The sequence below is a fragment of the Ambystoma mexicanum genome, chromosome 9 (assembly GCF_040938575.1).
Source record: "Ambystoma mexicanum isolate Mex_15411 chromosome 9, UKY_AmexF1_1, whole genome shotgun sequence".
Classification (NCBI taxonomy): domain Eukaryota; kingdom Metazoa; phylum Chordata; class Amphibia; order Caudata; family Ambystomatidae; genus Ambystoma; species Ambystoma mexicanum.
In genome coordinates, this window is record NC_090931.1 from 515,768,212 (window position 1) to 515,790,751 (window position 22,540).

General features: G+C 48.3%; 1 protein-coding gene across 1 annotated transcript in view; it reads left to right on the forward strand.

The window, feature by feature from the left end:
• LOC138488230 (clustered mitochondria protein homolog) overlaps window positions 1-22,540 on the forward strand; it is a 255,153-nt gene that overhangs the window by 69,348 nt on the left and 163,265 nt on the right. Inside the window, exon 2 of the mRNA XM_069615065.1 lies at window positions 4,370-4,463. Coding sequence (XP_069471166.1) covers window positions 4,370-4,463 — 94 coding nt within the window. The remainder of the gene's footprint in view (window positions 1-4,369; window positions 4,464-22,540) is intronic.

Here is a 22,540-nt window from a genome sequence, read left to right on the forward strand (position 1 = left end):
ATGTGGGTGCATTTTTTAATATACTTCTCTCTTTCAACACCCATGTGGGTTATGTAATCCTCCGGATATGCAGAAAGAGGGAAAATCTAAGAACTGAGACAACATGCACAGTGCGTGCTATTTATAAAATCATCGATGTCGCGTTCGCACGGGTAATCATCAAGGGGCATCGACTTCATGCAGCACATGCACCCTCTGCCGTCGAGCATTTTTTTCTGAGACTGCAAAGCTTAATATGGATAGATCTAAGTTGAGGAATCCGTGGGGGGAACATTCAGTAGAAAGAACATTACCTGGGGTAAGTAATTTGTTCTTTTGGTTGTAAGTTGTGTGCAGCTTCTTTTTGGGGCCACACTCGTCCCAATAACAACAAATTAACTGGAACACTCTGTTTATATCCTGTAAAATTGCAGATGTTAAGTCGATATAATAAAAAATAAAAAATAAGTCGATGTGAAACACCATTTAGAATAAAATTAAAACCTAAACTGACATGCTGAAATACTGTTTGACATGTTTTTTGTGGGCAGATCTGGGAAGGTGACCTAGAAAAGTCGATAAATAAGAAAGCAAATGTGTTCCGTTTTGTTTATTCCCTGTAAATGACTTTGACGGAGAAGATTAAACTGACTGCTCCTGGTTTCCAGGTGAGTGTTTTGACCTCTGGTCCAACAGTGCAACTGTATGACGCCAACCTGATCTCTTATCTGCCTGAGAGCTGTGCATCTGTCTGTGTTGTGGACAGGGCATGCATACGCAGGCACTGTTAGGCAGAAACCTGTGCAGTTCCCTTAGGGACCACTGCAAAAGATTTAAGACTACAGGTGTTGGCAGTAAACCCACTTGATAGCAGTCTGCACCACCCAGATTTACCTGGTAGCTGTGGCTGAGCAGTCAGACTTCCCTCAAGAAGAGTTAGGCATTATGCAAAGTATACTCAATAGGCACTCAGATACAATAATACAAGCAAACACTGACCAGAGCTTTGGTATCAAAGTATATAATTATTTATTAAAAACACACAGTTGAAACACTCCAGCACTCGTATTGTAAAATATTCTAAACACAATTATTATTATGATATATACACCCCTTTTTCCCCTATTAGAAAATCACGGTAAAACACCACTTATTTTCATACACAGGTGAGCGCTTAACTAGATTGCACTCTAGTAAGTTTGTGAAAAAGGGAGGGAAAAAGACAGAATAAGCAGAGGTACACCACTCTACGATTCCAGAGCACTGTTAGCAAGGCAGAGAGCAAAAAGTCACTGGTGAGTCAAAGTCCAAAGACTGGGCCCACTCTTAGAGAGAGCAGAGCACAAATGCGCCCAAGATCACACAGTTACACTAGGCTTAGAAAGTCTTGCAGAGGGTTCAGCAAAGCGTTTAGAGAGGCTTAGAAAAGTTTAGCCAAGGTGTCCCAGGCTAACCCAGGGTCGAAAGCCGGGGGCTAAATCTACCCCGTACAGTCGGTAGCAAGGGAAGCCAGGCGGAACACGGTCCTTTAAGTGGGAAGGATCCTCCAGCGGTGGTGGTTGTTCCTGGTAGTGGGTGCAAGTTGCGTCGTCGTCCAGGGGAAGAGAAGATCTCGACTTGGAGGAAAGATGAAGGTGGTTGCACTACCAGGGCAGAAACCAGCCGCAGAGTTTTCTGGTTAAAGGTGGTACCTTGGTTTCGCGGTCGTGGTAAAACGTGGTATCCCGGTTTCCGGGGTGCTTGGCATGGGCAAGGCGGCCACGAGATACGTCGGGAAAGCGAAAAGACGGTGAAACTGGTTATCCCCACCAGTTAAAGGAAGAACACTCTCCGGCGGGAGATCTCCTCTGTCGTTGGGAAAAAGTGGTGAGACGGTCCAGCAGGGCTCCACCGGTCGTGGTGTCGTGGCAGGTCGGCTCAGCTTCTCCCTCGTCTGATTCTTAGGTCCTGTGGCGACTTCTGAAGTTCCAGTCCCCAAAGCCCTGCTTTTATGCAGCAAACCCCCATTCACTCAGCCTAGCTGTCACTCAAACATGCTAAGTGGTGAGCCAGTCGGCTCACCACTTGGGCCAATCAGGATGGAGTGTGACTTGAGTTGCCTAGGCAACTCAGTCCAGGGTGCCTAAATTTCCCTCCACCCCTCCTAAGTACCCCAGACAGAGTGGCACCACTTTGGAGGGCTTCTGTGGAGAAGCCCGCCAAAAAGTGGAAAAAAGGGTTCGACTTGGGTTGGAGTCACAGAAGAGCACACAAACGCCATTTTAGAATCAAGTTTTGGCAAAAAATACCAACCGGAGAATTAATATTAATTAAATAAACCGGCGGTATGTTCGAGGCTACCGGAAATAATTAAATAAAGATAGCCTAAAACAATGGGAAATCCCATAGGAAAATATTCGCGGTTGAATATAAAAAGTAGTATCCACTGCCACCAGCCAAAACTCGATCAGGGGGGGACGGAGACGTGCCCCCTCGACTAACAGACCCCGGGGCAATTGAATTGCCCCAGCCAGTAGGTCCACAATATGATGGTTTGTACTGGTTCTGTTCAGAATTTAAGACTAGTAAAGTCAATGGTGACTTTACATGCCCTGGGAGACAGTAGTCAGTCCCAGGGTATGGAGTCTATACTGGGGGGTCTCTATGACACCCCTGTGTCACTGCACTGAGGGTGCTGTGTAACACACATCACAAAAACACATGACGCCCTTTGGAGTAAAAGACCCCATAGCCCATTAAACACATCTAGATTTAAAGAAACACACTCAAAAAATGCCCAAGAGTGAGGGTAAGAGTCTCACTCTTGGCAGGAGAGAAAAAATAAACCCCAAAAATCCAGCAAAGCTGCTGGGGGACTCACTAGGTTAGGAAATTCAGCCTAAACAGAGAATTCTCCCTAACAGGCACTTTGCTTTCTGCATAATAATAATAATAATGAGACACATAGTGGTGAAATGATAGTGTCTAGCCCAACTGTATCGACTGTATGCGGGCGGTAAATTTGGGCCAAAATGGCAGCAAGATGTGTTGATGAAAGATGACAGTTTTGAGCAGTTAATAAAAGCAATACATTCAAATGTTATTCTTAAGTACTGTACATTAGATTTAAAATGGAATCTTTGTTGCTACCTGACCAGGACAGTAGAGCTTGATCACACTATGCTACAAGAAAGCTAACCAGCATCTCCTTGGAAAGTCCAGTGCAAGCCCTACAGATAAGTTTAGTGCCAGCCTCTTTTAGGCCCTAAAAACAAGCATATGCTCACATAAAAAAAATGATAGAACTGAAACAATGGACGCATAGGCGCACGCTCCCTGCTTCGACACACACAGCTCCATTGATTTTTTTCGTATCAATGCAACCAGGAAGGATTGGAAGAGGAATATTACGGCAAGAATATAACTTTTAGTTTGCATGAATTACAAGTTGTAAAACGATTATGAAAAAATCTGCTTTCGAGTTCAAATATATTGGTACTTGCCAAGAAAGTTACCCCAATTGGGAATTTTTGTTAAATTTTACATATGAAAATTCTATCATATTCCAAAAATGGGAGTAAAACATTCCCAATTCAAAACGTTTCTTGCAGCCTGCCTAGAGCACATTCTAAAAGAAAGGCCATGGTTACATCTACTTTCCCCAAAACCATCAAGTTAAAATATATGCGAAGTGGCTTGAGGAAGTCTGTCCATAATTTTGCTGATCACTCCACTTTTAGTTCAGACTCTAGAGCAGATGCACAACTGGGGTAATTTTATTTTAAGATTTATTTCAGATTTTCTTCTTTCTCTTTTCCTTTTGATCTGATTTTTCATGGATCTTTTCTTGTGACTTATAACGTAGAGCCTGTGATGCTGAAAGAAACATTCCTTATTTGTAATCCTCATTCTCCTTCAATGATGTCTTTATAAAAATGTTTAAGCAATCCAACCTCCCCCTAGAAACACCAAAGTAGAAAGTTGTTGAATAATATGAGGAAAGATCATTGGAATATGCAAAAAAATATGATGGCTTTAGCTAAGACTGTGCCATTTGGTGAGATACGTGAGCAACTTGGCTGTTTGAAAGTGACTGAGGTTTTTTTTATATATCTGTTGTCTCATTGCGTTCCTTATTTCCACATTGCAAATGTGCGTGAGAATGTTTTCAAAAGGGTATGATGGTAGGTAGGCTTTTGAAACTGTTCTTTTAAACAATCAGTTTCCTTCTGCCAGGTTTTCTGAGATCCCCCACATAGGCAGATATGGTCAGTGTTTCTGAATGTCATGATATGACAAAGAACTAGGATTACATGCGTCTTCCTTCCCCAGCATGGCTTTCAAAAATCAATGGAGTGTCCTAGAAGCTTTTAAGTTTGAAGAGTTAAAATATAGCTTTGTTTCTTTTCAGCCATCATCTTGTTGCTCGGGTCTATGCGAGTAAAGCAGAGTTTCGTTCTGCACTACAGCATGAAAAGGAAGGATACACAATATACAAAACTCAGGTTTGACTACAACATGAACTGCTAATTGCTAGTTCTTAAATTGTGAAATTGGGATCTGTGTTGAAGTGGTAAGGTTCGTGGAGACACAACGTTTGAAAACATGTTAGCTGTATGTATGTATCGGTTTTGGCCCCATATGTGACTGGAAAAAATAATACAACTTGTATTTTAATTTATGAGAAAGTTCCACCATTGTCAGTTTGACAGCTGCTCTCTATAGTGCTCTCGGCTGCATCCATATAAGGCTTCTACAGCAAACATAATTTATACATTTTTTTGAGTGATGTGAAATGCATTTGTACCATGCCAGTTACCAGCATACTAGTCTCCTAATATTCTGCTTTAATCAACCATGATTTCAGGAACAACTTAAAATACACTCTCAATTAAAGTGTTATATTATAGAAAATTGTTATCTGTTAACAGAAAATAGTTTTTTGAAGTAACTCTCAATATTAACTTTGTAAACAATGCAAATTTCATAAACTTGAAGAAAATTTAAATGATAAATCAAAGAATGTAATCACAAATTCCTAAATCATACGTGTAAAAAAAAAGAATAACCAAGTTGTATATATTACTCTTACGTCCCATCCCCTTTCCTCCATACTGTATGGGTGTCCCTTCCAAGGGACGGGAGACAGAACCTTTTTACCAGAAAAAAAACCTTTTCCCCATTAAATTTAGAGGCGTGCAGGGGTGCGGCCCAGGGAGCATGCGCTGCCCTGACTCTGCCGTCCGGTGCCACACCTCAGTCCCCTTTTCCGCGCCGACGGGAACGGCCCGAATTCACCAGCGCTCCTGGGTTTGACTTCGGCCATGTAATTCCATGCACGGATACTACTTCTATTTGTCTTCTTTTTTCTCTTTTTATCATTCAGCTACTCGGTCCTCGGGCGCCACGCCCCTCCCCGGGGCATGTCGACTTCTACAGGGTTCAGCCGGTGTCCATCCTGCAACAGGCTCTTTCAAACATCAGACCCCCCACGCCCTCTGCCTACGTTGCCTTGTCCCAGAACACAGTTGGCAATCTTGGTCAGCGTGTGACTCGCTGTCCTCGAAAGCGCTGAAGAACCCACTAGCCAGGTGGAGGGAGCTCTTCCAGAAGCCGCCTCAAGAGGATCTCAAGACCTTTGTGAAACATCAAACCAGACCCAAGGTAGGGCCGATATTCTCCATCACACCCCGTAAGGGAGACTCCTTCCCAGGCACTCTCCCGCGCGGGAGGGTCCTGTCGGGTCCTTCTACCAACACTCGCACCGAGGCTGCTGCAGCTACAGGCCTCCGGGCCGAGGGATCCTCAGATCCTCCCGGTGACGGTGTTGAGGGATTGGAAGGTTCTTTTACCGGGTCTTCACCCGAGGGGCTCCAGTCTTGTACCGGCACCATGGCTGAGGGGGCTACGCCCTATTACTGGAAATAGTTCTGAGGGGGCGCCTAAATGCAGCTCTCCCGACCCCCGGGTCGAGGGTGTCAAACTTACCGGGCCTAGGCTAGAGGAGCAGGGTAGGCCTCGTGATCCACGCACAAGAGTCCTGGATGAGGCCGGGCCCAGCAGGCCGAGCAACACGTGGCAGGCAGCCTGACAAAATGGCCACAGCGCCAGAAAGAGGCACCCGTCTGACGCCATTCCAGGAATGCGGCAAAGAACGAGTGTCAAGGTGGGACTGGCTTCAACCAGGTACATGGCCTACAGCCTACCCCTCTTGCGTACAGGGCAGCTTTCCTTTGCGTCCGTATGGACAGGGCATGCAGCGGGCTCAGCAGCCCCCCGCTACCCTGTCAGCACCCCCTGCCACCGCTTCAGTCTTGTAGGAGGTTTTCTTTGAGAGGTTCCTCGACCTCATGAAGTCACTCCAGATGGGGGTTATCCTCATAGACACCATCGGGGAAGTCATTCCCGCCATCCTAGCGGCACCACAGACTCCTCCATTGGGGCCCTGGTGTAGCCGGCTCCGCAGCCAACTCTTCAACCTCCGGCTGCGGTCCCTGTACCCCAGCCTCCGGCGCCATCTACTACTCCTCATCCTCCAGATCCACAGGATACGGACGAGGAGGAGGATCCGGACATGGCATCCTCAGCCAGGGCCTTCAACCAACACCTTACTGGGCTGGCGGAGTACCTGGGCCTACCCAACCCGAGGTCAAGCAGCCGGCAGAGGGGGTTCTGGCTAAAGTCCTCACACGACGCCCCTCTGCCAAATCGATGATTCTTATGCAGACCGATGTAGTCTCCCTGGCCAATAAGGGCTGGCTCAAGCCACACTCGGCCCAGCCGGTCAATCAATGCCTGGACAGGCAGATGGAGGGGATACACTCTTGCTCTCGGTCCATCCTCAGCCACACTCCTCGGTGATCGCTGCGGCATCGCTATACTCCAAGCCCCAGTCGTCCTCAGCCTCTTCCTCGGCGGCGCTGCTAGGTAAGGAGGAGAAGATCTTGGAGGCGTATGGCAAGAAACTCTATTCCAACGCCTCTTTACATCTAAGGCCAACGCTGATGCCATGCTGGCAGCCGCCAAACAAAGGTTATGGCGGGAAATTGCGGAAAAACAGCAGAAGACTTCTACTAGAGGGTTTTTCTCACACCAGGCATCTTCAACCACATTGTCTGCAGCTTCTACTGACAAGGTGGCCAAATCATGCTATTGCTTGGTTCCACAGAACTCCAGTGGGGGGGGTGGGATGGGATGGGGGGTGGGGTGGAAATGTCACTTCACTAGAGGCCCGGAGGACCATTTCTTCAGATTCATCGGTGCCATTGATGACCAGCGGGGGGTACAGACTCCTTCCTGCTCCCCTTCCCGCCCCCCCCTTTGAACCAGGTTGGTTCTCCCTCATGGTAAAAATCGCCAAGCTTCTCGAGTTGGGGGCTATAGAGCCAGTTCTGACTCTGGAAATTGTACAGGGGTCCTGTTCCAGTCTTAACGGTGCCAAGTCAACCAGGCAGGCCTGTACACCATTCTGTACCTTGCAAACGCCAATCATTTCCTTCCCCGTCCATAAATTCAAAATGATCACTCCGATCTGTGCAGCCCTTCCAACAGGATTGTATTTGCTCAGTTGATCTAAAGGGTGCTTATTTGCTTATTCCCATTTGGACCCCACATCGCACATTTTTAGGTCTTCGGTGGGGAGTACCATTTCTAGTTTCGAGTCTTCGGTTTGCCTCTCAATTCAGCACCCAGGGTGTTGATGCAATTGATGAGCGCATTGCACTTCTGTCTCCAGGGTATACATGTTTACCCTTACCTGCATGACTGATTGGTAAGAGGTTGCTCCCTGGAGAATGTTGGCCTACTCTAACTTATCTACTCAACCTGCTTTATGATTTGCGGTTCTCGCGTAATTCGAGGAAGTTCCACCGGACCCACCTGATATTCAAAGGCTTTGTTTGGGGGCACCCTGCAGGCCAAGGTCTTTGTGAAAACCTAGAGAATTTTAGACATTCAACAGACATTCATCTTCTTTCGGCCAACAGCACTACACTTGGTGGTCCCAGAGACTGCTAGGGTTAATGGCATCCTGTGTCCATGCAGTCCCTCTAGCCAGGGTAAAGATGCAGAGCACCCAGCAAGAGCTGGACGGTTCCTGGTCGCAGGGCTTGCATCCCCAATAGCAACATGGCCAATTCCTCAAGAATTGGCTTGATTTGTTATGGTGGGGTTTATCCCCAGAATCTCTTGCAAGGAGTACCGTTCCACGACACTACTCCCAGGCTGTCATTAAAACTGATTGGTTTCTCCTGGGTTGGGGAGCAACAGTCAACAATCTGCATTAGTACCCAGCGGATGTGCGTCCACGGGATACACTTAACGTGATTGGCTTGTTTCCGAGCCATACCACGGTGTAATCCCGTGGACGCACGTACATGCCTGCATTTGTTCCCGGCGGGGGGCGTGGCAGCCCCTTAGCCAATGGGGAAGCTCGAAACGGGGCAATACCCGCTCCGAGCCTCCCCATGGCTGGAGGCTGCCTTCGTCCCCTACCGGGGACTCGAGTAGGTTTCCCCCCCCTCCACCCCCCCTACCCTGCAATATCCCCTCCCTGCCCTCCTAACTCAACTTTCCTTCTTTTTTCTTTTTCTTTTCTCGGGAGCAAACACGCTGGGAACACTTCTGTTCCCAGCACGTCCGCTCCCGATGGCCGCCATGGAAGGGGAAAACAGACAACGTTTTCCCTTTCCCGGTGGCCATTTTAATTCACGTATTTATTTATTTTTTCTGTTCTGCTACGCTTGGGCCTGTAACTATGGCCCCGGGGGCATTACCTGGGGCGGTATTGGCACACCGTCTCAGGGCTTATTGCCACAGTATTTTGACCTGTGGCTGGTTAGGACTGTTTCCAACGCGTCAATGATATTAAGCTGCAAGCCGTCTTTTTAGCCTTCAAGGCATTTCTACTCCATATTCGGGGATAGTCCTCATAATAGTGACTCCTTGGTGGCCAGCGAGGTTCTGGTTCTAGTAAAACTTGCCAATCGGACGCAGTTACCCTTCTGCTTCGCCACAACTCGTCTATGGAGGATTCTTCATCCCTCCCCACAATCTCTGAATTTATGGTACCCGAGGTCAGGTCCCAAGGCCGTCTCGGCTTGTCTGATGAAAACATGCAGATCCTACAAGCAGCGTGAAAGGATTCTACCGAGCACAGTATAAAAGGAAACCGCTTAGGTTTTGCTACTGGTCTCTCGGAAAGGAGAAGAATCCTCTTTCTGCATTGCTGTATGATTTATGACCCCTCTGGCTGAGTCAGACAATAAACCCAAAATATGCAGAACTTGTTCATCAGCGCTGGGTGCCTATCTTGTCTCAGATGATCAATGCTGTTCCATCGAGAACTTGGTGAAACGACACTTTGAGGGTCTGTGTCTCCTATTTCCTGCAGTCGCCTCCTCATCCCAAGTAGGATTTTAATGTAGTCCTAACGGGATTGTGCCACAAACCGATCGAGCCAATGGTGTCAGGCTGGGGCTGGTGTCCTGGAAGGCAGTCTTTTTGGTAGCTATAACATCAGCCAGGAAAATGTACTACATTCTTTAGCAACATGGTGGTGAGATGACAACCCCCCCTCCCGTTTCTGCCTAAGATTGTGTCTACATTTCACATTAATGTGGTAGTTTGGCTTCAGGTATTTTTTTTTTCCAAACCCATCATCTGAGTACGGCTTATGTTTTATCTGGAAAGGTGCAGGGAATTACAGAGACCTCCTCTGCTCTTCGTCCCTTTTTGTGGAGTGAATAAGGGGTCCTCGTCATCTAAAGCAACCATTGCCAGATGGATTGTAGCAGTGATTCTGTAATGTTATTACCTACAGAAAAAGCCACACCCAAGGAACTTGACGCTCACCTAGTCAAGGCAAAAGCATCAGTAGCCTCTCAGGGGCATGTCCCTTGGGATGTGATCGCAAAAGTAGCAACGTGGGCACCCCGTCCACCTTTTGCAAGCTCTATTGCCTGGAGATGAGCTCAAGAGCAGATTCTCAGCTTGGGCAGGCAGGTTGGAAGAACCTCTTGAGTGAGGGATACAAATAAAATCTTCCACTGGTGGGTGACGAGTGCTTTGGAATCTCCCACAAGTATGGAACAAAGGGGGGTGGGAGTAAGGAAAAGTTACTCCCTGTAGTGACTGCTGTACTCCTATTCGTAGTCTCCTTTCCTCCATACGCCCTTCCTCCCCCTAAAAATGATTGTCTTTAGTAACATCCCGACCTAGGTTGGTTGACGGATTGAAGGGTGAGGCCCAGAGGCGGGTCTTGATGATGCCGACCTTGTAGCCAAGCATGCGCTGGGGCCCGCAACACAAAAATAAAAAATATTTTTGCTTAGTTTGTATGGTGCTACAAAAATCTCCGGTTTCGATAACTGAATACTGTTGGGTAAGAATTGATGCATTCACACTGTGTGAGACTACACAAGACTTATCTGCGTGACTGAGCAGCCATGCCTATCTCAAGAGGGGTAAATGTGAGCTGTACAGATGAAATCTGTTAATACAAGTAGCCAAGTAAAACTTGGTTATAATTATTTAATATCAGTTTTAAATATGCATGCTTTGAAAAGGCAATTCGTTGGAGCAATTCAAGTAAGCTTTTGCAAATGCTTTACAGAATCAATAAAGCTGGTGAATATTTTTTGGATATGCACAATACACTTCTCCTACACCCGAAGTGACTTCAATTACAAGGATGGTATTTGCATTTATATATCGCACCAATATACTTTGTAGACTCTGGGTTGCAGGAAGGGTTTGGGAAAAGGTTACAACAGTTTCTTAAAGGTGAGGACAACTGAATAAGTCTAGGTAAGCCTTTCCCAGCAGTAACTGTTTACAACAAGCTAGCACCTATGAGGGACAAGCAATGAGTCAATGGATTTAGAGGAGTGCCTTTAGGGAGCCAAGACAGCCAAGTTATTCAGACTAAAATACTTCTGATGCACTTCTTGGATCAAAGTCTTTCACAAAGTCAGATTGTTCAAAAGGAAATCACTGAAGACAAACCAGCTGAGGCCTGTGCAAAGGGGAGTTGAAATACTCTGTTAAGCAGGATCTCAAGTGAGGCAGCATGACTTAAGGCAAGAAGGGAAGTACCCCAAACAGTACCCGTTAGCTGTACCACACTTCTATGCAGACCATGGTTCTTGAGCCTCAGTCGTAGTTGACCAGCGGCAGGACGTCTGGAGGGCTCCTGCGGCAGTACTCTGGGAAGGTCATCGGCAACCATGGGCTCTTTTCGTTTCAGCTGCACTTCGTGGCTTCAGCGCTTCACAAAGAGCACTGATGCAGAACAAATCTCTGGTTGCACTTTCCTTGCTTTCAGTCCTGGATTCTGGTGAGGGGGCTCTGGATCTGAAATTCCTGCTTCTGGAGTGTCCTGGGGAGGCCCCTGTAGCTTTTGGGCAGATTTGTTTCACGGCAGACGTTGCACTCTACTATAGGGCGGGAGGATGGTTCAGGGGCAAGGTGCTCGCCTTGGAAGCAAGACGACCAGCAACACAGGTTCGATCCCCAGGTCCGCACTTAGAAACCTTTGGGTATTAAGTGCGTTATAACCCATCATATGGACACTCGACCCCTGGCATTGGGCTTCTGCAGCAACGGAGAGGCACAGCAAGTCTGGGTTTGTGCCAGTGGAGTTGTCTCTGGGTTAGTTGGTCCCACTAACCCAAGGGGAGAAGTTGATCCATCTGAGCTTCTGTCGAGGTGAAAGGTCGGCACCGCAGCAGGGCTTCACCAGGCCATTGAAGGTCCAGGAGGTTGCAGCGGGCTTCACTTGACGGTTTCTTCAGATGTTTCTTCCAGTTGTCTAATCTGCCCCTAGTCCCAAAACCCTCGCCTTTTTTAAGCAAGATATTCCCATGCATGCACAGCCTAGGCTGTCAATCACACAGCAGGCCAATCGGAACTGGTTTTGTGCAGGCACACCCAGAGACACAGGACAGGGGAGTTTCGGGATCCTCCCTCATTTCCTGCCCTTCCCGACACATGGGGTCAAAGGCAAGAGACACAAAGGGCTCAAATCTGTCTCCACGCACAGAGTAAAAGCCAAGAAAGAACCCCCAAACAGAAAATAGTGAGGGGGGCAGGGAGGCATTTTGACAAAATGGACACCCACGGATGCTGTACTGCAGCTGAGGGGGCATCTGCCTGCGGTAGAAAGGCACAATGGTAGAAAAATTAAACCACTGCCACCAGCCATTTAAAGTAGGCAGGGTAACAAATGTAACATGAAAAATGTAGGATAAGGGGCTACTAAGTAACCCTCCAGCGCTCTACATAAAATGGTGTGTGCTGGACCTACAAAGATAAAAGGGAAGATCAATTTCATCTTACCATTCTTGGGAACTGTAGTTTACCCAAGAAAAAGGTATTTAAACCTTAAGAGAAACTCAAAGGATTTCTTAGTGAGACTGCACTGAAGGTGCTGTTTCGCCATACAAAAGGCAGATGCCTATGGAATTTGTCACACTCCAAAAACATGAATTCCAAATCAGGGAAAAACAGAAAAAGGTCCCACTCGCTCAGGAGTTAAAATTAAAAACTCAAGCAAAAGAGCTGGTTGTCTCCAAGGTTTGAAGATTTTAGCACATAAATAAAAATTCTCCATAATAAATACCCACAAGTATGGAGGAGAGTGGATTATGGACTTTTACAGTAGTCCCTACGGTTTTTATTTAGAGCCATGAATGAAAGCTGTGCGAACTCGAGCCTTTCTTTTGGTACATGATTGAATGTGCAGGTTCAGAATTTGAGACCAACCGTTGCCAAGTTGCCCAAAATAAAGGAGGCAATTTGATGAGGCAATCTACCAAAGCACTGCATAGTTAAAAATACTTGCTGTATTAAATAATCCTACTTTTTCATATTAACCTGTTGGTGATGAGAATGTATCACCTTGTAATGTGATGTTCCTGGCATTGATTTTGCATCATTATTGTTCACAACTAGTCCTACTGGGGGTGTGGTGTTGGGATACTGAATCTACACGTTTGTAAACCTGCATAATTGACGGATTGATATGATGCATTGACCAAGCCAATAGGGCTCGATTTTGTCCATGCATAAAAATGTTGTGCACTAGTTTACTTTGTAAAATTTTCAAGATTTGAAGTGGTGGTTGTGAGGATGAGGGCATACTACCATTACTCTGTGCAGTAAGGTATTCTACTTTTCACTTTGCAGATCAGCATTTAGATTTACAAGCACTTCTAACTTGGTGATTTTGAATGTTCATGCAAGTGGGAAAGCTGCAAGGCAGTGATTGAGTAAGATCTTGAGGTGAAGAAGCAAGCCATTGGCACTTCAATCAGTGAGTCTAGAGTGGGAATTGTTCCTGGGCTTTCCCAACCTTGGCAATGTGCATGAAGTAGTATTATTGCACTTGTTGTAGACGACTAATTTGTTTGCATGAACAAAGTTAATGTGCCTACCTCGGAAGTTGGACTTGCATTTTGGTTCTGTACAAGCTCTACGTTCCCGAGGTAGCTCACTGGTTGGTTCACAATAAACTAGAACTGCTTTTGATGCCTGCTCATTTTTATTTTGGGGCCTAATAATCCTGTATTGTATTTGGTGATTTATATAGCGCTCTTTCCCCACTTGTGTGGCCTCAGTGTGCTTTTTGTTCTTGGTTGGAACACTTTCGGTGACCGTTGTCCATGTGGTGGAAAATTCTAGGGAGTTTATCTTAGGAGATGCATGTGTGCATGTTGCCGGTCTACGACTTGGGTGACTGGCAAGGCTCAACTAAGCAGCCCAAAGAGGTCAGGCACGTAGGTGGGTGCTATTGAAGGATTGCTATTGTTGAGAGAGTCTGTGAGGCCAGCTATACTGAGTTCCTTTCGAGTGGTAGTCGCTATATGCTAGTGTCAGAGATGTTGAGGTACGTCAGGTGTTTCAGTCTGGACGGCTAAGTGATGCTAGACCAGATGAGCATAGCCATAGCGGCATTCTCTCGCGCATGGCTGCTTGCCCGTGCCTGCAGCCTGTGTCCACACTGGTGGTGTGAGAAATATGCACCGCAAGCTTCTAAATTGTTCGGTTGGGGCAATCTTTGTCCAGTACAGCAGAGCAAACGGGCCTAGAGTTGAGTCCTATACCATTGAGGCCTAGGTTTCACAATATAATGGTAGATGCCGTATATTTGAGAGTACATTGGTAGTGGAGATTTCTAGTATTGTGAATTCCCTAAGAGAGTGATGCAGGTTAACATGGACAGTAAAATCTTAATCACAGTTCCATCCCAATGTGGCGCTAGATGTGGTGCAAAGGCTAAACTAATAGTTCCCCAGAGTTGTGACGCAGGACAAGTCCACAATTCTATCCAGGTGTGACGCATGCTAGTTTTCAGAAGGCATAACTGGAAGTGAGGCACTGGCTGACATTCACAGTCCCATCTATGTTAACATCCTGGTCTGATATGTTTTGAGGGTAAGTAGAGTGGCAGGGCTTCTAGAGTACAGAGATTGCTGTACTCCCCGCCTGGGCCACACCTACCATGGTGGTCGCTGCTGGTTGATGGCTGGCCACTGGCTTCACCTGCAGACACTATCTGGAGCTGCCTCTGTTGGAAATGCCCTCTTCCTTGGGGCCTTTAGCCGCTTGGGCTGCATGGGCAGAGAGGGCTTCCCCGGGAAGATGTGTTAAGTGGCTGGAACGGGCCAATCAGTGGACGGGGTGGTAGGGAGGAGTGGATAAGGCCGCAGAGACCAGGAAGCGGGGAGGCAGAGAACTGGCCACACGCAGAGTGCAAAAATAATTGCAGGGCTGGTAAATGGAGGAGGAGGCTGAGGGCACTAACCTTATCTGCAACACCAAGGAGGACTAATGCCGGGCCTGCATCGATGCAGGCCTTGAGCCTGGAAGTGGCCCCTGGGAGCCACTGGCCAATCGGTGGAGGGGGCGGGAGGGAGGAGGGGGATAAGGCTGCAGAGACCAGGAAGTGACCAGGGAGGGGGAGGCGGACAACTTAAATCCTTGCAAGGAGTGTTGTTAAGTTAGCTTGCTTGTATTTGAACCTATGGGCTGTTTGTAGTCTCCTCAAATGGTTTTGATTGTATGTGATGGCTGTATATGGCAAAAGGTGCTAGTTTAGTGAGCAAAGTACCCCCACATTGTTTAGATTGGGATATGCCCAGAGATGAGTCTCTTGATCAATTCTGTCACTCCCAGACCACGAACGTCCTGGCTTAAGCACTCACTGCAGCTCTTGAAACTGACAGGGGGGGCCTGTTGCTACTGTAAGAGTGTGACCCCAACCCTCCCCCAGCTCTTTAGAGGCGCAGACTGCAGTCGCCTCAAGTACACCATGTAAAGTGAGGGCTTTGGAAGGCGTTTCTCATTGAATCAACCAAGTGTCCTTGAGGTTATTTGAGTCCTTTCTGGCAAAGAGTGGCTCTGGCTGCTAGGTGAGAGAAGCAGAGACCCCGAGGTGGGGCGATCTGTGTTCAAAACCTGCGGCAATCAGCACGGAAAGGCGTGCCGCGCTGTGTTGCGACCAAGAAGGCCGGCCGGCCAGAAGCCGCTGCGTCTCGCCAGTGTTTACATTTGCGGATACATGTAGCTCGCCTCGAGTTATTGGCCCCAAGTGCTGTTTAAGGTCAGAGGTGTTCATATTCACGTGGACATCAGCGCATGCCATTTGGAATCCAGGGTGATCCGTATCGTGCGGCAAACTTGTACATGTGCCACGCACAGTGCTGCGATACTCCCTATCAAGCGGTGAGCATGTTCTCTTTGAAGTATGCCAGAGCCACATCCTTTGCCATAATAGTTAACGATTTTAACCACTGTTCCTAATCACTAACCAGTCCTTTTGACTTCCTAGCCTGCTCTAACATGTTAGCTGTAGATTGTTATTAACCAAGTTTTCTATTCTCACATTCTAACGGCATGGGGGCGGGGCCTGCAGGGGCGGGGCTCCAGCCCCTTTCTATTCAAATGTCATAGTCTTGCCTTTTTAAAACAGATACAAATTGACTTGTTGGCACTGTCATGCCTCAGTGATTGTTCGCTCTTTCTTTCTCCAAAAGTCTACCCATTTGGTAGCGGCTTGGATGTGATTGCGACGTCCCCTGCACCCGAGGTACTACAGATCAAACTGCTGTCCCCGCATCCCTAAACAACTGTTCTCCTGTCCGCACATGGGTGCAGGATATTGAGAGATGCCTACGTCTGTGGTCACGTCACGTGGTCTTCCAGGCCACATTATAACTCAGCAGTAGGCAGGGTCGAACTGGGGCGTTGAATCTGTCCAGGCACCAATGAAAAAGGGGCCCACAATCACACAATTCATTACTAACTCCGTTCCCATTGGCAAGCCTAAGCGTCAAAACCGCCCACCTAAGGCAGCAGGGCCCAAGGCAAAGGGCGGCTCCTACAGTAGCGGCTCCACAAAGTGTCTGCAAGTCTCAGCAGGGGAAGCCAGTAGCGGACAGACACCAACAAAACTGTAAGTGTGGCATGGGTGGGGTGTAGAGCAATTACTCTACTCCAGAAAGCCCCTGCCACTCTACCTTACCTTCCCATAACGTAAACTGCCAAAGAATTACACCATGCACACCTAGACAGATCCGAGCACCAACCTAATTCAAGGCTGGACTGTAAATGTTGTTGTGCATAACATTCTAACATACTTGCATTACTCACATTGAGACGGGTGTAACAATGTTAGCATGTCCCACTCTTAGCTTGAATTGTGAATGATAGCATGCATCACACTTGGATGGAATTGTGAAAAATAGCATGTGCAAAACCTAGGTGGAACTGCGAATGATAGCATATGCCTCTCCTAGATAGAATTATGACTGGTAGCATATCCCTCACGTAGGTGCATTCTGAATGATAGCATGTCCCACTCTTGGTTGGAATTGTGGATGATAGCACGTGACGGAATTATGAATGTTAGCTTGTGCCACACTCAGACGGAATTGTGAAAACAGCATGCACCACATTTAGACGGAATCGAGATAAATAGCATGTGCCCTAATAGCGTCACTGTGTTAAAGTTGGATCTAGAAAGTATGCCCTAATAGTGTCACTGTGTTAATGTTGAATTTAGAGGGTATTGCCAACATCACTGAGTGTGCCGTAATAGCAGCACTGTGTTCAAATTGAACTTAGAAAGTGTGCCCGAATAGCGTCGCTGTGTTAAAGCTGAACTTAGAAAGCGTGCCTAATAGCGTCACTGTGTTAATGTTGATTCTAGAAAGTACGCCATAATAGCATCACTGTGCTAATGTTGAATCTAGACGGTATTCCCAACATCATTGAGTGTGCCCCATTAGCGTCACTGTGTTAAAGTTGAATTTAGAAGCTATTCCCAACATCATTGAGTGTGCCTGGTCGCATACACTTTACTGATTACCACAATATCACACTACTACGCTTACTCTCTCCTATACACCACCATTCAACTAGAACACAGCAGTACTATGACACAATTGGTAAAGCTGTTCTCATGCTAACATGACTCATCAAACTACCCATCATCCTAATAAAACACAGCTAGCTAGCCCATACCGGCTAGCTTAGGCATCTCCTCAGGCCTAACGCAGCCAGAACTCAGTCTGGATGTCCACCCTCCAGACTGAACACATTCAACTGATCTCCACAGCACCACACCTACCGCTAAGAAGCAGCTATTATGCAACAACCACACCAGCTGCACACATACCTGGTGCGCCCATGCACTTTACGACTCTCTCTCAACTGACTTGAACTGTGGTACCAGCGCTTTGAGATCATACCAATGATACATAAGGCGCTATACAAATGCAAAATAACATAACATAACTTCCTCTTGGAATTCCCCACCCAGAGACAATCACGCTTTAAGGCGGGGCTAGCTGAGGCCAAGCTGGTCGCTCATGGAATCCACAGTGGCCCATATTGATACCTCAGGCCGTGCCATCTGTATTGCCACTGACATGAGAAGGACAGCCTGGCTCCGGGCAACAAAATTCAACCCGGATGTCCAGGAACGCATACTAAATCTACCTTTCGAGGGGGTTGGATCTCTTCCACTCCTCTACGGACGAAGAGCTGGACAAAAAGAAAAACAGCTCACAAACAGCTAAGTCTTTGTCTATCCTTACAAGGACCACACCCAAATCCTACACTCAATCTCAGCAGCGCTCAGAAAGAGGCCGTAAATACGGAGGGTTCCGTGCCTTCCAGGAACGCAGATACAGGCAGCCGGACCGCTCGCTGTCTCAGAACCGGCGCAAGGAACAAAAAGGGGAGGGAGTAAGGGCTTTTTCCAGTCCCCCTCCTCATCGACAGCCTCTGAGGGCAAGAAGGCATGACACGCCCCTTCGGGTCCACGTGTCTCCGGTGGGGGGGCAGGCTTGCTCTCCATGCACATTTCTGGCGCCAAAATTTCGCAGACCCCTGGATCCTCTCCGTAGGATCCACGGGGTACCACCTCCCTATCCCAGCCTCTACTCCCTCTACCCTCCACTCCCACAGCTTGGGACAGCAACTCTTTTGGCGGAGATCCAGTCGCTCGTAGAGAGCCAGGCAGTGGAGGAAGTCCCAGCCTCCCAGCAGGGCTTTGATTGTTACTCCAGGATTTTTTCCATTCAGAAGAAGAACCAGGCGGACCTGAGAGCTGTGCTGGACCTTTTCCACCCTCAACCTCTCCTTACCCCTGCAAAAATTCAATATGGTTACGCCAGCTTTTATAGCTGAGACATTGGACAGGGGAGACTGGATGTGCTCACTGGATCTGAAGGACACGTACCAACACGTCCCGATTTGGCAGCCTCACCGTTCTTTCCTACGGTTCAGGATCATAGGCTACCATTTTCAATACAAGGTCCGTCCTTTCGGCCTCAACTCGCCCCCCATGGGCTTTACTAGGCTCATGAATGTGGTGGCGGCCCTCCTCAGAGCGCAAGGCCTCCACATGTACCCATAACTCGACGACTGGCTCATCAGGGCTACATCTCCGGAAGCTGTTCTCCACTCATCCCGTGCCCTTATGAACACACTGCACGATCTGAGCTTCTCGCTCATTCTCAGGAAGTCCACAGCTGCAGCCTACGCAGACGCTGACATTCTTGGGCCTCATCTGGGACACGTGCTCCGAGAAAGTATTTCCGTCCTAGGACAACATCTCGGCCATCAAGAGGGCCACAGCCCACTACCTCAGCAGACAAGTGACCTCATCATGGTGGTACCAACATCTCCTGGGTTTTCTGGCAGCGGTCTTATTAGCCGTTCCGCACACGAGACTAAGGATGAGGAGGATTCAGCTGCACTTTGCGGCCTCATGCAACCAGGAGCGGGGCTCTCAGTCCGAGATGATCAACGTTCCTCCATCTCTCCACCCGGACTTGACTTGGTGGTCCAGAGACTGCAACCTGCAGATGTGCAAGCCCTTCCAGCCGCCCTCTCTGCACGCCACCATCACCACAGATTCCTCGCTCGTGGGCTGGGAAGCCACCCTGGACGATCTCTCGGTCCACGGCACCTGGACTCAACAGGAGCAGGAATAACACATCAATTGGCTAGAGCTGAACACCATCTGGCTGGCGCTCAGCGCATTCTTACCACTTCTCAGGGGCAAGGTTGTCCTCATCCAGATGGACAACTCGACCAGCATGTACTACGTCAACAAGCAGGGAGGCACCAGATCCCCTCCTCTGTGCAGAATGGTGATCAGCAGGTGGGAGTGGGCCCTGGAAAACGACATTTATCTCACGGCGAGTCCACCTCCCGGGGGAATCCAACCTGGAAGCGGACAGACTCAACAGACTGGGAGTGGACAATTACGAGTGGCAACTAAACAACCTCATTATTCAGGAGATTTTCAACAGGTGGAGTCACCCCCAGGTAAATCTCTTTGCCACCTGGCACAACAAGAAGTGCCCCCAGTTTGCGTCCTGGCAAGGTCAGGGCCCCGGCTCTCTGGGCGACGCATTTCACCTCCAGTGGACCGGCATAACAGCCTATGCCTTTCCGCCCACTCCCCTAATTCACAAGGTAATTTGCAAAATCAAAGAGACTCCTAATCATTCTAATAGCTCCATGGTGGCCGGCCAGGCCATGGTTTTCGGAGCTGCTCAGTCTCTCGGAAGTGCCCCTGATTCACCTCCCGACAGGCCCAGAACATCATCTTGCTCAGCAGGGGGGCAGAGTCATCCACCCTGCTCCAGGGAAACTAGCTCTCACAGCGCGGTACCTGAGCAGGTAATGCTTTGCCACCTTAGCCTCTCACAGGGATCTACGTGATCCGACCGCGGCTGATTTTCCCACGACTGAAAAGTTTGCATGAGAAATGTGCGGACCACCAAAGCTTTGCATATTTCCCATGTGAACACACGTACACAACCCCTACATATCCATACCCCACACCCACAAAACACCCACGACACACCCCCAGCATAAACATACCCTACTTACATTTTTCTTCACTCTGAGTCCCTGCGGCGCCAGTTCCCTTTCACTTCCGTGATCAGGAACTGGCGCTGCAGGGTCCTTTTCTTTTTTTTTTGTACGGGGCTACAGTGGTTTCCCCCCGCTCACTATACTGTAAAGTATAGTGAGCGGGGTGTTGCGGAGGACACCCCCGCAGTCTTTTTTTTTTTTTTGTATACTTACCTACAATGCTACCACCAAAGGTTCGAACTTTTGGTGGTAGCATTTTTAGGTCTTTTTGTACATGCAAACTTTTAGGTACGATAAAAACGTACAATACCTCTCACAGGCCAATCTAGAGATCATACAGGGCGCCAGGAGCAAAGCTACCAGGGCCCAGTACAAAAGCAAATGGGCAGACTGGGCAGACTCCAAGGGAATCGACCCCCTGGTGTGCACCTTGGACGACATGCTCTCCTTTTCGGCGCTCCTCGCTCATTCAGGCGTGCAGGTGGGCACCTGCCGCACATACCTTGCAGCCATTGGGGCTTACAGGAACTCAAAGGAGGGCATTTTCTCCTCCTCCAACCCTATCCTCAAGAAACATCTGACGGGACTCGCAAGGCTCTACCCGCCCATCAAGAGGCTGCACCCGGTGTGTGAGACCGTAACATAGTCTTGGGTGCCCTGGCGCACAAACCGTTCGAGCCAATGGTGTCTTTGGAAATCGGGCTGGTTACCATCAAGACGGCCTTACTAGTCAGCCTCACCTCGGCTCGTAGAGTCAGCGAAATCCAGGCACTGGTCGCCTCTGAGCCATATAACACCTTTCACAAGGACAAGGTAGTCTGGCGGACACACCCGGCATTTCTGCCCAAGGTTCTGTCTGCTTTCCACTTGAACGAGGAAATAGTCCTTCCTATGTTTTTCCCCGATCCCAAGGACGAAGCACAGAGAGTGCTGCACTGCCTGGATTTCAGGCGTGCCCTGAAATTCTACTTGGACAGGACCAAGGGCTTCCGCAAATTGGACGCCCGGGTTATCACTTTGGGAGGTTCAAGACCAGGCTATCAGGCCTGTAAGGCTTCCATATCCCGCTGGATGGGCTCCGCCATCAAAGAAGCGTATGAGGGCCAGCACAAGCCGCTCCCGGCCAACATGCATGCCCACGCAATCAGGGCCAAGGAAACGGCCATCGCATTCCAGCGCCATGTCCCTTGGAAAGTCATAAGCAAGGCGGCCACTTGGGCCTCTCCCTCGGCTTTCTGCAAGCATTGCTGTTTGGTGGCCGGCTCTAGAACGGATGCAGCTTTCGGACAGGCGGTTCTCAGGAACCTGTTTGCTTAAGGAGGGTCTCCTCTCCACCCTGGGGCTACATTCAGTTTTAATCGCCCATACAGTAACGAGGAAAGGGGACGGGACGTAAGAGTAACTATAAGTTACTCACCGTAGTGACTAACGTACTCTTAGTCCATAGTCCCCTTTCCTCCATATGTTCCACCAACCTCCTCTCTAATAATACTGGTGTCATTAGGCAATGTTAATTATATTGTTGACGCGTCAATGGGGACTGAGGTGTGGCGCGGGAGGGCGGAGTCATGGCAATGCATGCTCCCTGGGCCGCACCCCCGCGCACCTTTAAATTTAAAGGGGAAGAAGGTTTTTTCTGGTGAAAAAGGTTCCGTCTCCCATCCTTTGGAAGGGACGCCCATACAGTATGGAGGAAAGGGGACTAATAGTATGTTAGTCACTACGGTGAGTAACTTATCATTTTCCAACATACTTTTAATTCAACCCTGAAACATGCTGCCATTATTGCTCTCTCAAAAATTAATTCATACTTTTTAACAAAAGCTAATCGAGGCTTCTTTAACCTTAATTTAATCAAGGAGCTTTATTCCAAGTGTATATTGGTCAACAAGTATGTTTTGGCATCTTTTGTCTTCTTTTAAGCCACGTCTTGTTCAGGACCTAATATTACAAATCTTGTCCTTGGCCATGGGAGGAGGCCCATTCTTCCATTACACAACATGAGGTGCGGTCGCTCACTGTAATCCCACCACATTTTTTGCTAAGCATCAACACTGCATATAGTTCTAATTCCATCGAAAGAAGGCTCCCTGCTGACGGAGCTGACCGAGCGTGCCGTGCTGCGGTCTGCGCCCAGTACCTAGGCACTGTAACCTACCACCCACCTGGACCTAGACTTCCCACAGGT